Raw genomic sequence first — 17,814 nt, 5'->3', positions numbered from 1 at the left:
TGTAGATCCAGAGCTACCTAGCAAGGTATGCTCACAGTCTCTAAAGACGACTCACAAATCCACTTCGATCCATCTTGACCAGGTACTCTGGTCCAATGTCCTCAACCTTTGTCACACCCGCAAGTCCCATGCACAACTTGAATTCATCACTCAGCAACCTCAGCGCCAGTTCAACACCTTCTTGCCCTTTGTATGCCAATCCCCAAAGTATCGGCCTGCCAACCCAGACGAAGTCCGCACCCAGCGCGAGTGCTTTGAATACGTCCGTTCCGTGTCTGATTCCTCCGTCAACGTGTACAGGAATTTTCTTCCCGGCCTGTGAATGCACAGCAGCAACGACTTCAGGCAACGCATCGATGGTAGCCAATGCGCCATTAAGTTGTCGCCCACCGTGATTCGACACAACGATACCGTTGACGCCATGATGGCAGGCTAGTAGTGCATCTTCGCCTGTCGCGACGCCTTTCACCCAGACTTCCATCTCGGGGTAACATTGTTCTTTCAGCCAGGCTATGTCGCGTTCCCAGCAGAGTGTTGGGTTGGGTGCGTGGGTGTGGAAGCTTATTGGACCTTTTGGCGGCTGTCTCTTGTTGCTGTCGGTGGCACTGGGGATCTCGCTTCGTTTGCGCGATTCGTTCGCTTCCGTGGATGGTGAGGTGATTTTCTCTTCGACCTTCACACCCTCGTCGTGCTTCTCATCGCGGTTGAAGTTTGCTACTTTGAGGTGTTTCGGCAGCTTGAACTGGTTTCTTATCTCTAAGTTCCGGCGTCCGAGGACTGGAGTATCGACCGTGAGCATGACAGCTTTGTAGCCGGCTTTCTTGGCGCGTTGGATGAGCTTCTGGCTTTGCGTGCGCTCTTCGAAGAGGTAGAGTTGTAGGGCTCCTGGGTGGTTGCCCAATGCGCCTTTCACGTCTTCGAGGCTGGTTGTGCTGAAGCTGCTCAGGCCCATTACGATATCCTTGTTGGCGCATGCGCGTGCGGTCGCCAGTTCACCGTCGTCGTGTGCGAGACATTGCATAGCAGTTGGTGCGACACCGAGGGGTATGCTGTTCTTGTGTCCGAAGACATTTACGGTCGTGTCGATGGAGGAGATGTCGCGAAGCACGCGTGGGCGGATGCGGTACTTCTGGTATGCGTCAATGTTCTCGCGGAGCGTCGATCCAGAGTCTGCACCCTCATTGTAGTAGTCGCGTGTCTGCTTGTCCATGCGCTCTGCGGCAAGCTTCTCGAGTTCGCCGATGGTGAGGCAGTTCAGATCGTGGGGAGTCTTCGTGTCCGTCATTTTGGTCGGTGTGGCAGGGCAGCACGATGCGACGGGACGTGATGCGATGCGAGTGTATATGGGTCTTCAGGGAGGACGACAAAATCGTCGGATATTGAAGGAAACCAGGGATCAGCCATCTTGTTCATTGCTTCGGCAAACCTATCTCTAATTCGGCTATAAGGTTGATGATGACGGCGACGATGTAGCGTGGGAGCTATGGCTTGCCGATCTCGGGACGACGCGTCAACTTCCCGTTCGTGCGAACGTGGGATGAGCCAACGCGCGAGCCTTCCGACTTTTCATCATCGCGACGATGCTGTCGCGTCGCGACATGATACAAGATCCTCGAGGCGCCTGAATCTGCAGAGTACGCAAGTTTGACGATACTTGAGCGAATTGACAAGTCTATTGAATGAGAGTACGAATCGAAGTCTAAGTAAAGCAAAAAGAGCACGCGACAACGGGAAGATGACAAGGAGCACCAAAGGACGGAAATACAAGATGCAACGCACCGAAACATAGGGAATGAACCACCAGAGCAACAGGAAACCCAGAAAGACTCACTCATACGGCTACAAAGGATACAAGCGAAGAAAAGAAAGACACCATACCCATCGGGAATTCATAGTCGGATAGCCTCTTGCCGCGCAATCCGAATCTCCTCTTACATCCAGAACATACCCTGGTCAAGGTTTGGGTGCCACGGGTTCAGCCTGAGCGGTTTACTGTTGTCAGTTGGGTCGTCGTGGTAGTTCTTGCCCCAGACCTCGGGAGAGTGCAAGAGCTTGTCAACCATCACTCGTTTCTCGGATAAGATCTCGACGTTGGTGGGCTTGCGCTCTTTTCCGTCTCCGTCATAGTACGTGTCGTACTCAAAGATAGGATGGGCAAATTCATCCTCTGCCCAGTGACGAATGTAAGATCTGCCGCGGTCGCATAACCTATCCGCGGCGTATGCCGGGGTTGCGTACGAGACACCGGTCGTCGATCGCCCAAAGGTGTAGCATAGCATCATGGTCAACTCCTGCAGGTTCGCGGCCCCGATGTCGGTGTCGTTCTGGAGTACGTAGTAGTGGGCTGAACGTGCGGTGCCTTTGATCGCAGTGTGAGATTGCAAGAAGAAGTTCAGGGGATAAGGCGCCGTGACCACACTGTCTACAAGTAAGCCAGCTTTGATGTTGCCGTTTTGAAAGTGTCGGAACACGCCCTGGGTCTTCTCTCGAGACTGGTATGTTTCGTTCTTAGTGGCAGCGTAGAATCGTGTATGGTGACGTTTACTGACAACGAAGAAGCATACACTGAGGTCTTTGGCATTGCCTCCAGCCTCAACATACGCCTCTCTGATCTGCGGGATCTCGGACTTCTCCACGTTGGCAAACTGCGACTCAGAGACACCGTCGCGATAGAACAAGATCCTGGTCGGAAGCTTGTCATCGTTACACGACTTCCAAGTCTCAAGCCGTTCTTTGACCATACTGCGGAGATTCGCCTCATCGATCTGTTCTTGGCCACCAGCTTGAAGTCTCATCGAACCGCGATAGCTCATGAATTGAGCATCAACGGTACCAACAACGGCGGCGATGCTGGGCGTACCAGTCTTCGAGCCGTTGCCGGGGTGGGTGACATCTGATCCTAAGATCATGGTGCTTCGTCTGGACTCCTCTCCACCTAGTAGCTTATCCAACATCTCGTTGTCAAGCCAGTGATTGTCCCCACCCAACTTCAAATTGACTTTGAGGGCTAGGTTGGAGAGATGCTGCCAACGATTGCCGGTCTTGTTATGATCATTGTTCCTGTCATCTTGGATTTTGCTGCCGATAGCGCAGATGGTGTGGTACCCTTCGAAATCGCTGGTCCGCTTGATCTTTGCGTATTTGTCGAAGTCTTTCTCGGCCAACAAGAGAAGGTTGCAGTCATTCCGCTGGCACATGGTGAACCAGGATTTGAGATCTTCTTCGATTCCTTTAAATTCCCCCAACTGTTCAGCATGGTCTCCAGGCGTGGTGTGAACATGGTGAGTACACAACTGCTCAGTGAAATCCTTCTTGACAATAGCCAACTTGAGTTCTTGACGACATTTCGGCAGCCCGACGACGTGAAGTTTGTTCAGCGTTCCGGGCTTGATGAATGCTGCATCCTGAAGATTCCAAGCTGACCGGTCAACTTTGATAAGCGGCTGGAATTTTGTATGAGGCTGTGTACTGACGGTGTGTTCGACTTTGGGGTCACCGCGCTTCTCGTACAACAGACGGGGAAGTTCCAAAGACCTGGCGGCCAATGATATCAGTTTGTTGTCGAGCTGAAAGCCTTGGTCCTGGCGATCTGTAAGTCAACGATCAAAAGCATCTGCGCCATTGGAACTTACGAGATACTTCTTGCTAGTCGTGTCTTCTTGATCCTCGATCTGATCTTTGAGACCAAGGATTCGCAGGCCCTCTTGATCAATCAAGGCTGCGTTCTCCGCGGGCAAGTGTAAGGCATGCCTCATCATCTCGGCAGTATGCTTCGGGCTCATTTGCCCTGTCATTGGTTGAAAAGGCAGGATCTCGAGTAAACAAGCGGGGATCCACTGAGCGCCGTCTAACGTCTGCTGACGCATAAATGCTGGTTTGCCTGCATCTTTTGATCTAGATGATTGAACGCGCTTGCCGACATTGACGCATAGAAGGTGGGAAGGTGACGGGCTACTTGGCATTTCTGCTTTCATGTCTACAGCTGTTAGCATGGCATAACATGGAGAGTCTGGGATTATCTCACTGTTGAAGTATTGGATGACGGTGGTACCATGATCCGTCGGGCTGACGTCAACCTTGGCGCCTTTGTCGTTAGCAAGAACTGTGAAGAACCTCTGCTTGCTCGCAGGTAAACCAAATTGTTGAAAGACTTTCGTGCGCGGGAGTTCGTCGTTCATGGAGAATCCAGCGTCCTTGGTCTCTTGGAACTCTTGTCGTTGATAAATGAGCCTAACGCGCTTGCCCCTCAACATCTTCTCGATAGCATTTTGAGTGAGCGATGTAGCCAACAAGTCCGATACCAGTATTGGAGGTAAAAAGGCCGTTGTCGCTGCATTGATGTTGAGCAGAGGACCTAGCGCTCCAGGCCTTATTGACATGTAGTAACCGCGAACTGCGCGCAAGCCCAAGCTGTTGGAGTTCTTATCGACCATTTCAGTAAAACCTCGATCAAGGTAGAACTTGTTCGCGCCAAGCTGGGTGATCGATTGGTCCTTCTCTTCGTTGTACTTGCGGACACATTCCGCAACATGAGCATTCAGAGCCCGAATGTAGTCGGCGCTTTTGGTGATGTGTTCCTTACGAAGGACGTCGTCGATATCGCTCAAGACTACACCTTTCCTCACAGTTGCGTATACGTCGTCATATATTCGACCATCAAGGAGTTTGCAGTCAAACTTCGCCGTATCCCACTCTTCCTGATCTCCGTGAGGACCCTGGAGAGCAGTGTCGCACCAAAGACTCTTGTAGTCGGTTGCCCATGTCTTCCGGTTCCGGTCCAGTTCCAGCACATCTTTCTCGATCATCGCATCGAATACGCGTCCAATTTCTTGTCGCTTGTTGAGCTCTACGCGGGCGTTGGGCCTCTGTGGGTCGCGACTTGGTCTATAGAAGGTCAAAGCATATGTGAGGAGTTGAGAAGGTACCTTGCGCACTTGCACATAATTTGTGATCACTTTGAACTCGCCTTTCGATGGCTCTGAACCTTTGTGCTGTGTTGCGACGTTTGCTAGGCCATCTTTGGGTATATCACCCTGGACATTCTCGGCTTTTGTCTCGTCCTTCGTGTAGATAACCTTCCCAACATTTTCAGTCTCGATAGGCGTCCTCTTCTTGACGGGTGTCGCGGGCTTTTCGTCCAGGGCGCTGCTGGATGCGGGGTCTTCTGGAATAGTAGACACAACATTCTGAGGTTTGTTCCTTATCTTGTTGTCGGATTTGGGTTGATCCTGCGCTACAGGCTTGCTTACTTGCTTGACAGGAGTGTATGTTCCGTCCGCAATGACCTTCGCACGTTCGGCCTGGAACAACTTCTCGACAGCCTGCTTGTCCGCGAAATTACCAAGACCCTTTGACCAGTGCTTGGAATTGGCGTTGGCGTTGCATTCGTTGATATGACCATGGTCGAACTCGTCGCACCTCATGCATTTGCTTCCGGTGAACTTGGGTGCTCTAATCTCGTCAAGCAACTCAGACTTCGTCACGTCGTTAAGCTGTTTGCCTGCTGGGGCTTTGCTGCCGCATTTCTTGGGTGGCATATCGATCGGACTGGGGCGTTGTGTGCAATGAGAATCAAGAAACGAGCTTGATGTGAAGATAAACTAATGCCAGTGAAGGTAAAGATCTGGATGTGGTGGATTCTGTTCAGTGCCATCATAGCATCATTATATTTCGGTACCGATTGACCCAAACTGCTAAGCAAGCGGGACACAATCGTGTGACATGTTTAGTAGGTAGAAAACCCAAGACCTACTTGTCTTAGAGCAAGCAATTTGCGCATGTCAATCGCAAAACTTTCGACTATTCATGGGCCCTACTTGCTTGAATAGTTTTCACTTTGAGCAAGCGGCCATCATTACGCAGAGCACAATTCGAAGTAGTGACTGTACGATGTAGGGTTGATGGGAACCAACTGGCACCTGCATATGGCTCAAGATTAGAGGAATCCGTTCCACCGGCGGACTGCTTGGAACAAGATCACCGACTTTATCGTTGGCACTCGTCAGGCTCGATCCAATGCTGGCTTAGCAATTAATCTGATCAGAGTAAGGCCAAACGGTTTTCCACGTGTACTGCAAGGAAGGTCTTCTTGACGCCCTATCTCATCGCTGCCTGCTTACCGGCACGCGCGATCCCCATTCCATATCGGTAGTGACGACTGCTCAAGCTGACCTGTATGTCGAGGACGTGCTGCACCAAGACACGTGCGTTTAGAGTTTCGCGAAGAAATCGCACGAGTGTTCGTCCGTATGTTCGTCGCAGAAGGAAAGCGAGGCGCACTTTCCTCGCGCAGAGAAGTTGAGGTTTGATCGGTATCAGGCACCCAAAGGCCTAAACCGCGCGGAACTCTGCGACTTTTGTCAGCACACTCATATATCTGGACCAGGGCAATGGCCCAATGAAAAAAGGGCGCAAATTGAACATATTGGCCCTGCGTCGTGTGTAGTCTCACCGCAGTCGCGTATCTCTCCTGTCGCTGCCTCGCGCCGACGGTGCGAAAGTGGGTCCGGTCAATCGCGTCACGATCTGATTGGTCAAACACCAAGGCTCACCAGATTGCAACCCACCCGCTTTGTAATCCAGGCCGTAATCACCGCCAGTCGTGTAACCACTCGAGTAAGACTGGTCCGCTTCGAGCTGAACGGTGGAGTGCTGATGCCAAGTGGAGCGTAGTGAGCTTGATGTACGAAGTACTCCAGGGCTGAGAGAAGGTGCGAGATGGAAAGAAGTGGAGCATAAATAGTCGACTACCCCGCCAGGGCAACTACTAGTATCAATCAACTTCATCAACAAGAACTCAAACTGCCACTATCCTCACCCTTTCAATACGCTCTTCAAGCCTCAAACCACCACCCAACATGGCCCTCTCATTCCACAAGGTCGCCATCGCTCCTGTCATCGCCGGCCTCAAGAACGCACACTTCTTCATCAACAAAGGCTACGAGCACGCCAAAGCCACCGACCCCAATGACTTCCTCACTGCGTCTATCCACCCGGATATGAAGGACTTCCGCTACCAGGTCTACCGTTTCACCGACGCCGCCAAGTTCATTCCTTCTCGCGTGAACCCCGCCTTGGAAGGCATAACTCTACCCGACGAAGAGCAGACCTTCCCAGAGTTACTGGCTCGCGTCGAGAAGACTATCAGGTATCTTGAGGGCTTCTCGGAGAAGGACTTCGAGGGTAAGCATGATGACGAGGTCGTCGTCAAATTTGGCGGTGTCAAGCAGATGAGGCTGCCGGCGCTGGATTATGTCACCAGGTTTGCGCATCCGAACATGTGGTAAGTGAAGATACGCTTGAGGGTTCAGGCTTGTAAAGAAGTTTTGCTGATGATCTTAGGTTCCACATCGTGACTGCGTATGACATACTGAGAATGAAGGGCGTTGATGTTGGCAAGATGGACTTCTTGAACGGTACAGGCGAAATCAAGATTGAGGACATTTCGCAGTAGTGGTGCTGGACTTGGATGTCTGACTATTCGTCGAGATGGATGGGTCGGTCCGCGCAAAGTAATAGCAACGCGTGAGCAATGAAGATGAATCATATGAGCGGCTTTCTTCCATTGCAATCTTGATCCTAGAATTTCAATCGATGACTGTATCCATAGATTGGTATGCGAAGTGAATGTTTTTACGTGTTAAATGCGGCGCCAGGGGCTCAGCGCGCTGAGCCCTACATTATTTAACCTACCTATTCGCGAGCAGGCTACAGGGGCCCTGTACCTTATACTTATCTCTATATATATATACTGTCGGTGCCTTATGCCCGATTTTGCAGACTCCGTTTAGTGAAAAGACGTTAAAAGACGCCTAGCTTTCGTCCTAGGACTGCTAGGAGATTTTAAAATTTTAATATATTTAGTGTATATTGCTATTAGCACTAAGGCTTCTATATAGACTAATAATATATTACTTTTAAGGCCTTACTAAGAAGAGAAACTTTTTAACGCCTTACTATATTTAATCTTTAGCTATTAACATAATATAACTTAAGCTAACAAAGATAACTACTTTATTATAGCTTAGTTCTTAAAGGCGACTATAATAGTAGAACGCTAATATAGCTGCTATTTATTTAATAGTATTATTATACTAGAGGTAGGCCTTAAATACTTTATTCTCTTTAGTTTATTTATTACTACTCTAGCTAAGAATTTTAATAAACGCCTTACGCTAGTATATAATAGCTACCTTTATCTTTATAAGTAGAGCTGTCTATAGCCTAAGCTTATATATAAAGTTATAAGTATAGATAGCATAGATAATTAATAAATTACTCTAAGTAAGAAGAGTAATACTAGTAATATAATAACTATTCTATTACTTTCTTTAGAGTAAGCATAGCCTGTAAAAAAACTCTTATATATTACTAGTAAGTTACTTAAAAGCTTAGCTATAATAGAGAACTATAGAAGGTCTTAGTTTATATATTAAAAGCCTTTATAGTAGTAGTATAATAATCTTAATAGTATTAATAGTATTAATAGTAGTAATAGTCTTAGTAGTCTTAGAACGTAATATAAGATAAGTAAAGTAGGTCTTAAGAGCTTTAATAATAGCCTCTATAATAGCCTTAATAATAGTCTATATAATAATTACTAGAATAGTCTAACTAAGAGCTTTTTTTTTAGTAGTAGTCTTAGAGTAGTCTATAAAAGCTTTAATAAGCAATATAGTATAAGAATATAATTAATATAGGTATAAAGAAAGACAATATAACTAGTAATAAGATTAGCTTTAGACTTACTAACGCTAGAAAAACTTATAAAAGAGTAGTAACGTAGTTAAGAGCTTATTTAGTGTGCTAGTATAGCTTTTAGTATTAGATTTAAGCTACTATTTATGTCTTTAATAAGTCTTTAGATCTCTAATTTTACTATAAGCTATAAAATAAAAATAGAGGTAGAGAATAGAGAGTATATATATAGAAGCACAATTTTGTAAGCTAAGATTTTAGTATTTTATTACTTTATAATCTATAGCTTAGTTAGTTATAAGCTATTAAGAATATATAATTATATTATAATTCTTTCTGCTATAGTGTAGGTAGATATTAGTATTTATAGAATAGTTGCCTTACTACTCTAAATTTTAAAAGCTTTAACTACGCTAAAGGCAGTAGCGCTAAGAATCTAAGCCTTAGTTTACCTAACGCCTATACCTCTAAACGTAGGATTTTAACTTTTTTAGAAATACGTCTTTTTATATACTAGTAATAGACCTTACTCTTTTTAGACTAGTTTACGCTGTAGAATTAGTTTGCTAATAAAATATATATACTGTTGCTTGCAACATATACTTAATATATTTAAATTACGTATTAAATGCAGCCTTAGCTATATTATACCTTAACTAAAAGTAATAATTAATTCTCTAAGCGTTTTTCTAATACAGACTACCTGCATCGCATCTTATATCTTACATCTCGTATCGCTCTATTATCGCTCTATTATCGCTCTATTATCGCTCTATTATTGCTCTATTATTGCTGCTTTACAACTAAGTATAACCTATTACTAACTTAGAGCTACTAATTAAAGCGTAGAGTAGTAAAGTGCTGTTCTAGTAATACATACAGTACCTACTAAGATAACTATCTACTTTAGAGTTATGCGTATAACTATTATAATAAGCTATATATCTATAGTAATTAGAAACCTAATTATATAGAATAATATCTAAACCTAGAGCAAGAGTATTATAATAATAACAAGAACTAACGTAGCAAAGATTACGTTAGTAATCTAAGAATCTTAGCACTAGATATAAAGAGTAGAACAGAGGCTAATAGCTGCACTAAAGATATTATAAACAACGTAGAGAACATAGACAAAGGTTATATAGACTTTTATAGTAGTATTTATAATAGTATTAAGTATAATAGTAAGGCTATTAGTAATATAAGAAGGTATAGTTCTAATAATTATACAAAAGGTAGTCTATATAAGGTAATTAGCACATATAAAGAACTTAGAAACTATACACTATACTTATAATATTAAACGCTAAGCTAATCTAATGTTTAACCTCTAATATATAGAAGTCTGTCTAGTAGAGCTTTCTAAGTAAGATAATAGTATCTATTTATAAACTAGATATATTATTAAGGTAGTTAATAATGTATAGTATAGAGTAGGTAAATGTACCTAATATAACCGCAAGAGTAATAAGAGTAATAAAGACAAAGACTATATAAAGAGGCATATTATTGTGCAAAGAAGTTCTTGCAAGAAGATTATCTAGTAGATAGAGTAGAATATAGAAGTAAGTAATAGATATAGAGCTATTAGTAAATACTACTATAATATAAGCCTAAATATTAGCTATAAGAGTGCTAGACTACTACTTATAAGATAAATATTAATAAAAGCAGAAACTACAATCTAACTAAGATAATAATATAGTAATATATTACTTTGTGTAGCTACCTATACACAGTTACAAAAGCTATAATAATATCTTAGCTTTATACATATATAAAGAAAGATTAATAATACCTATATATTCTATAACTAGCATTAATAGAGATATAAATAAATAGTTTTAATATAGAACTAGGCAAATTAAGAGTAGCTAGTTAAGAGCTTTGTTAAGTAGGTAAATAGATAAGTATATATTACTAACATAGCTACTTTGTTTAGTTATCTATAACTATTACAAGACTAAAAATAATAGTAAAGATCTATTTCTATTAGCAAAGCTTAGACGCAGGTAATAGAAAGTAGAAATATACTAACTACAATGCATTTACCTATACTCTAGTATTAGAGACCTTATTAAACTTAGCGAATACGTGCTTCTAACTCTAGACCTACCTCTATAGAACTTTTAAAGAGTTGTTAGAGACACTATTAATATCTTTAAAACTAGAATTTTTACTAATATTTTACTTATCTATATCTTTAAGAAACTCTTATATAAGGTTGTATAAGATCTTATAGAATAGATAGAGTAATAGCTTCTTATCTCTAAGAGTTATAGCTATGTCTTTAAGTTACTTAGCGCAACTAGCTAGTGTAGTGTCTTTCTAGCTAGAGCGTAGTGTGTTTAGTGCCTATTGTGTATAAGACATAATAGATAGTTATAGGTAGGTAAAAGTAAGTAGAGAAGTAAAGGTATTTTAGAGGTAGAAAAGGTAAGTTTAAGTGTAAAATTTTCTTTATTGTCTACTTTACCTTTATACCTAGGTATAGTTCTAAGTAAGCTACCTCTCTCTTCTATAAATATAATATAACTTTTATATATAATAATACCTACTCTAAAACTATAGAAGATATAATATTAGTTAGACATAGTTATATAGGCGCCTAGCTATAACTTACCTACCTAATCTCTATAAGAAGCGCTAGCTCTTATAAGTCTAACGTAGGTTATAAGTAGTAGATAAAGAGCTAGTAGAGTAAACAAAGCGTCTTAGTTACTACAGAACTTACAAACTGTAATAAAATCTAAGTCTACTAGTAAAGAACTTCTAGTTAACACCGCTAATAGTAGAGTTTCTAATTAAAACGCCTAGTTAGCGCAAGGTATAATACCTAGGTAGAGTGCTAATAAGTAGCAGAGCCTACTAAAGCCTTATTCTCTTTACCTAGAACGTAGAGTAAAGTTATAATCTTTGCTATTGCATGCGCTAGCCTTGTCTAGTTAGTGTAGATATTATAGCTCTAGAGATTGTATAGAGTTCTACCTAATTAGAAGGTTAGAAGAGTAGAATACTATAGCTAGATAATAGGCTGTATTAACGTTGCCGCGCTTAATAAGAGCATTATTAACTTACTATCTAGCGCTAATAGTTCTATCTCCGCTATAGTAGAGGCTAAGCACTAACTTACTATCTATATATATACAAAGATTCTCTACCTAATAGTGCTTACAAATCTATATTACTACCTATATATATTAAAGATACTTAGCACTCTTTTAGCAAATTTGCAGAAGAATAAGTAGCGTATTAGTATTACTACTAGGTTTCTTAAAGTAGTAAGATTAAGCACTAGTACTACTCTTACTACCTCTAAAGACTGTATTAAGTTATAATAGGTCTTAAGGTTAGCTTACTATACTAAAGCAAAGAGTCTAAGAGAAAGTATAGTAGTTATTATAGATACTTATATAGAACTAAGGTAATATAATAAGAAGATTATAATATACTAAGAATATTTAATATTAATTAGAAAACTTAATACATTACTAGGCGAAGCGATTAAGATCTAGAAAATGCACTAGTTTAGAATAGGCGAAATTTATAACACTATGCTAGAGTAGTAGGTATTAGAGAATCTTATAACAAGAGAGTAGTATAGTAAGACACTAGATAGGTTCTATCTAACAATAATACAGGCTTTAGGCGCTTTAGACCTTTCTCTCTACTAATTTACTATCTTTATATAGCTTATTAGTAGATTCTATTTATAATATATAAGTTATAATTACTATACTTATAGTAAATGCCTAGGTCTGCAAGATTAGTGTCTAGCGTAGTATAGCCTAAACTTCTAAGACTCTAAAGTGCGTTACAAGGTACTTATTATATTTACTAAGACTATTTAGCTTATTTTATTTTGTACACCTACTATAGTTACTCTAATAAGTGTAACGCGTGTACTTATATTAAAGTATATAATAATACTATATGTTTTTTCTCTCTTATAAGAGCTTACTTAAGAGATATCTACGCCTCTCTTCTCTCTTAATAACCTACTATTTCTGCCTATATTATAGTATCGCGTAACGCTTTCTTCTACTAGTATATAAGAGTATAGTAAAAGCATGTATTAGATAGTATATACACAATAAGAGAGCTTAGAGTAATTCTAAGTTTAATATATAAATAGTTAGTATTAGCGTAAGTGTAAGTATAAGATAGAGTAGCAGCTCTATTTAAACAACTCTAAGGTAATATAGGTAGCTACTACTAGCTACTATTTCTAAGACACGTAAGCAAATCTTTAAAGAGGCAGCGCTATAGCTAGATATAAAGATCTATATTATAGTAGCTTTTATAGCTATTAAGATTCTTATTATACTTACGCCTATAATACCTTCTACCTATATTGTAATAGCGCTTAAAGCTTAACTCTAGCGTATATACTCTATCGCACTTTACATTTATAAAACAAATTCGCCTATAGTACTTAATAAATACTTTAGCGACTCTAAGCTCTTATATAAACCTACGTAACTATTAGAGTAGAAGCACTATAAGAGAAAGAGAGTAGTTTCTCTTAGTAGAATGTGCGTAAGCGGATTAAACTAAGGTAAATTCTACAGCTCTACCTTCTTATAGCTTATACTATAAGTTAGAAGACTACAAAGCTATAATAAGCTGCTAGTTCTAAGATAAACCTTATATAGATTAACTTCTTTATAGCTTATACTAGATAGAAATAAGATTATAAAGCGTACAACTCTATAAGTAAATATAATTACTTTATAGCTTACTAGAAATCTCTTTAGCTTAAAAGTATAGCACGCTCTTCTCTTCTAGTCTTTACTCTTACTATACTCTACTAAGATTCTACTACAACTATAGTTATTATAACCTCTCTATCTAATAATCTAGACTAAAATAACTACTAGTTAAGCTTACCTACGTTACTATCTTCTATACCTATTACCTACGCTCTAAGTAGAACTCTATTAGACACAACCTTTAACTAAATTATCTACTAAGAGATTAACCTTATATTAGCTATCTACTCTAGAGATAAGAGTAGTATTATGCTAGTATCTAACTATAAATAATAAGGCCTAACCTAAGTTCTTTAAGAACTAATTAATAATAAGTAGTTCTCTATAGCCTACATTATCTATCTTCTTAAACTCTTTAACTAACGTACTAGCAAACATCGCCTATTTAATTAGACACTAGAGTACTCTATATACCTTTCTATAGATATTCTTTAACGTTACTTCTTAGCAGTAAATACAATTGCATACTTTAGTATACTAAGCCTAACTATAGTAGCTAATATAGTAGTCTAGCTCTCTAGTTAGAAATAGATACTATTACTAGGTAGAGTACTTGTTATAGAATTAGTTAAGAATAAGAAAGACTTCTACTAGTGCGATATAGCTTAATAATATATAGAAATAGCTTTACTACTAGGCCTTACGCTGTATAAAGTTAATAGCTATAAGATAGAATAGAGTAGTCTCTAAGAGTCTAGCCTAATAGCGTTCTAGAAGCAATAACTAGTAATCTAGTATAGAAGCCTAGCTAAGTAGATAGGTATACAGAGTTAGCAATAGAGAATATATAGTAAACTAGCTAACTATACATAGAATCTTAAAGGCATAACTATAGTTACTAAACTAGTTAACTATATACAGAATCTTAAAGACATAATAGAGGCTAATAAGAATAGTAATAGACTTTATAGCTTATTCGTGCAATATTATATAAAGAGGTAGTCTAAGTTCTCTTAAATAGCGCGCAGAGGTGTTTAGAGATTATAATAACTAAAATAAATATCTAGATATAGAGCTAATTATTAGAAGCTAGCTAGGTAAGAATAGGTAGCTTAGATATTTAAATTATAATAAAAAAAGTAAGAAACAAGTCTTAACTTTAATATTATACAGGCTTATTCTGCTATACTACCTAACGTGTCTTAATTTATAGTAATGTCTTTATATAGACTAAGCTATATCTTACTTATAATATAGATATTACTAGTAATAAGACGTTGTTCTAATAGTATTAGAATAGCAGATACCTAGAGCAGTCTTTACTATTCTCTAACTAGTAATATACCTTAACAGCAAAACACCTATTATAATATTAAAATCTTAGACCTAGAATATACTATTAACAAGACTATTAATATATATAAAGAATATAATACAAGAAGCCTTTTACTCTATATATAGCGTAGCGCTAAGGCTATTACTAGTAGTAGAAGTCTTTATTAGAGCAAGAAAGGCTAGAAGTTTCTCTAGTAGTAGACTAGCTAGAAACAAGTTGCTATTAACACACTAAAAGCAATTATAGAAGTACTTAGTAGTTAGTAGCTTAACAAATTAAACGCACAATAGGCTAGAATTAAGGCTCTACTATATACCTTCTCTATACACTAAGGTAGAAGAACAATAATAGAACCTTATATAATAGTAAATATAGAAAGTACCTTATATTACATTTACTATATAATAAGCGTATTCGCTAGAGAGCTATATATTATATAGATTACCTATAAGAATAGTAGAACTATAGTATATAGCTAGCAAATTTAGCCTCTTTAGCACTCTCTCTTTTATTCGCTATAACCTTCTGTATTATTTATACGCTAATTATCTTTACATTATAGAATAGTAGTATATAGTTAGATATAGTTTACTATAGAAAGGCTACGCAATAGTTATAGTAGAAGCGACTAATAGAGGTTGTTATAAGTAGTTATAGTAGAAGGCTTAGTGCTGTTTAGCTAACAATAAATAGCGCTTTATAATTCTAGAGGCACGTTAGCATTATAATAAGTGTCTATACGCAGGTAATACTTCTTATAGCACTAGTCTTTAAAAGAGGTAGTATTTAGCTACACTTATACTTTTTTCTTCTTCTTCTTATCTAGCGTACTATAATCTAATAGAAGTAGACCTACTTAATACATATTAGCGTTCTATAACTTCTCTAACTCTTTCTTATAATGCATTTTACTCTCTACTAGCGCTTTATTTATTACCTTTAAATTAAAATAGGTTAGTAGTTAGAGACGTGCTTAAACAAGGCCTTTAAGATAGTTACTAGATATTAGCACTTCTAGGTAGAGCTTGTATATAATAAGTTAAGTAAGTTTAAGATTATTCTACTAACTTAGAAGAGCTACAAAATTGTCTACGTAGAGTTACGCAGCAAGAGGCTCTGTATTAAGTATTACCTAGTACACTTTGTAGACATACTAAAGCTATACGCTGCAATTAGAGTAGTCTAGACAAGCTACTTCGCTAAGATAAGTAGTAATAGTTAGATAGTAGTGCGCTATGTTACGTAGTGTTAAACGTAGAATAAATAATTTAGTATATAGCTATATTAGAACTTATAGTATAAGAGTAGTAAGCTTTATATAGAATTGTGCACGTACACGTATATATATATACAATACGTAACTTATAATCTAAGTTAGAGTCTAGACGCTAACTTACCTACCTATACTACGTTTTGCGAAGTAACTAGCGCTACAGCTTAAGTAATAAGCGTCTTATCTTCTACTTAGAAGTAATCTACGTTATTCTAGTTAAAACTACTCTATAAGCTACCTAGCGGTACAAGGCGCTATTTTATATAGTTTCTTCTATTACCTATATTTATTAGCACTACTATCTATAACAAAACACCTAACGTAATAAAGCTAAGAGTGCTGCTGCTTAACAAGATTCTAGCACTAGTATTTAATAAATTCGCTGCCTAGAACCTAAATACTATTAAGAATTACAAGAACTAGAAGAACAAAATACTCTCTATAGGCTAGTAGTATAGAGGTTTCTTCTAGTATCTTCTAAATCGCAACATAGCTAGCAAGGTTATAGAGCGTTATAGTAACTCTAGACTTAAGTAAGTATTATATCTAGAATAATAGTAAGCCTTTTCTAAAACTAATAGACTTAAATATTCTACTCTTATTTTTATAAACTTTACTTAGAGCAAGTAAAGCTATATAAACTTTAAGTGTAGCTCGCAACGTACCTAGTATATAGCCTATAACTATCTTATAAATCTACTCGCTAATAATACTCTAATTAGCTGTTTTTAGATAGCCTTATATAAGACCTATTAACTATACTCTATAAAGCACACCTTCTACGTTCTTCTCTATACTAGCACGTATATATACCTCTTAATAGCTAAAGAGCTTAAGAGTATTATAGAAATATAGCCTTTAGGCAAACAGAATCTATCTAGCTTAGATTGTAGTTAGTAGCTTAATACCTTTCTAGATCTATAGAAAGACAACTCTACCTATAGTAAATAGAAACGCTTTATGCCTTTCTAATTTATAAATCTAGAGCATCTCTATTACGCTATACACTAGACGTGTAAGCCTAGTAGCTTTCTTGCTTATAACCTCTTTCTTTTACTATCTTATCTAGCACTATTATACCTAGTTCTATTCTTTAGTATACGTACAAACTATATTAATTAGCTAGTATAGCTTTTACTACCTAATAGTTGTTAAGAAGAATAAAGAACTAAAAAGGCTAACAACGTAGGCATAGGTAAGGTATCTAATAAAGATATTAAATATAAAGTCTAAGACTTTAGTTTAAGACTTCTTTAAACAATCTAATACTTACTAAACGTTATAGTTATATAACGTAAGACAGCGTACTATAAAGATAATAGATATATTTATATAAAGTAATTCTACTTCTTATAAGAGTAGTATATTATTAATTTTTTTATTAATAAGGTCTAATAGATTTTAGCTCTGCAAATACTAATCTTATTAGTGTTCTTATACTACTCTCTAAATGTACACGTAAGAGTGTTAACTATAGTTAAAACTAGTAGCTTATTAACTAGACGCAGAACATTCTTCTACCTTCTAACCTAATAACGCTAAAGCACAAATAAGTTATTAAGGTATTATTCTCTACTCTTATAGGTAGGCGCTACTTTATAGTTAGCTCTTTCTAACTTAGTTACTATAAATTACCTCTAGAGGCTAACTATAGCGATGTTAGCGCACTCTATTTTACTCTTGTTTTTAACTACGCGTGTTAGACGCTACGCATTTAGAACGCTTTATTATATAGTATATAGGTCTCTGCTAGTTTCTATAATAATATACTAATACTTCTTCTTAATAAAGCG

The 17,814-nt window shown here is 38.4% G+C and overlaps 3 protein-coding genes across 3 annotated transcripts; 1 reads left to right on the top strand and 2 right to left on the bottom strand.

Annotated features, from left to right (window-relative positions):
- Positions 1-40: 40 nt before the first annotated feature.
- On the bottom strand, positions 41-1,285 carry J4E93_002941 (uncharacterized protein; the record flags this gene model as incomplete). The annotated part of the gene is made up of 1 exon (XM_049340881.1): positions 41-1,285. One exon carries the CDS (start codon positions 1,283-1,285, stop codon positions 41-43), a length of 1,245 nt encoding a protein of 414 aa, XP_049201763.1.
- Positions 1,286-1,931: 646 nt separating this feature from the next.
- J4E93_002940 (uncharacterized protein) lies at positions 1,932-5,537 on the bottom strand (the record flags this gene model as incomplete). Its single annotated transcript, XM_049340880.1, has 3 exons — positions 1,932-3,581; positions 3,633-3,976; positions 4,025-5,537. The coding sequence occupies 3 exons, from the start codon at positions 5,535-5,537 to the stop codon at positions 1,932-1,934; spliced, it is 3,507 nt and encodes a 1,168-aa protein (XP_049201762.1).
- A 1,320-nt stretch (positions 5,538-6,857) lies between these two features.
- J4E93_002939 (uncharacterized protein) lies at positions 6,858-7,453 on the top strand (the record flags this gene model as incomplete). The annotated part of the gene is made up of 2 exons (XM_049340879.1): positions 6,858-7,282; positions 7,342-7,453. 2 exons carry the CDS (start codon positions 6,858-6,860, stop codon positions 7,451-7,453), a joined length of 537 nt encoding a protein of 178 aa, XP_049201761.1.
- Positions 7,454-17,814: the final 10,361 nt, after the last annotated feature.

Source organism: Alternaria ventricosa (genome assembly GCF_023758065.1).
Source record: "Alternaria ventricosa strain BMP 2768 chromosome Unknown scaffold_4, whole genome shotgun sequence".
Taxonomy (NCBI): domain Eukaryota; kingdom Fungi; phylum Ascomycota; class Dothideomycetes; order Pleosporales; family Pleosporaceae; genus Alternaria; species Alternaria ventricosa.
The sequence above is the reverse complement of the archived record's forward strand: the minus strand, read 5'-3'. Positions and strand labels throughout refer to the sequence as shown.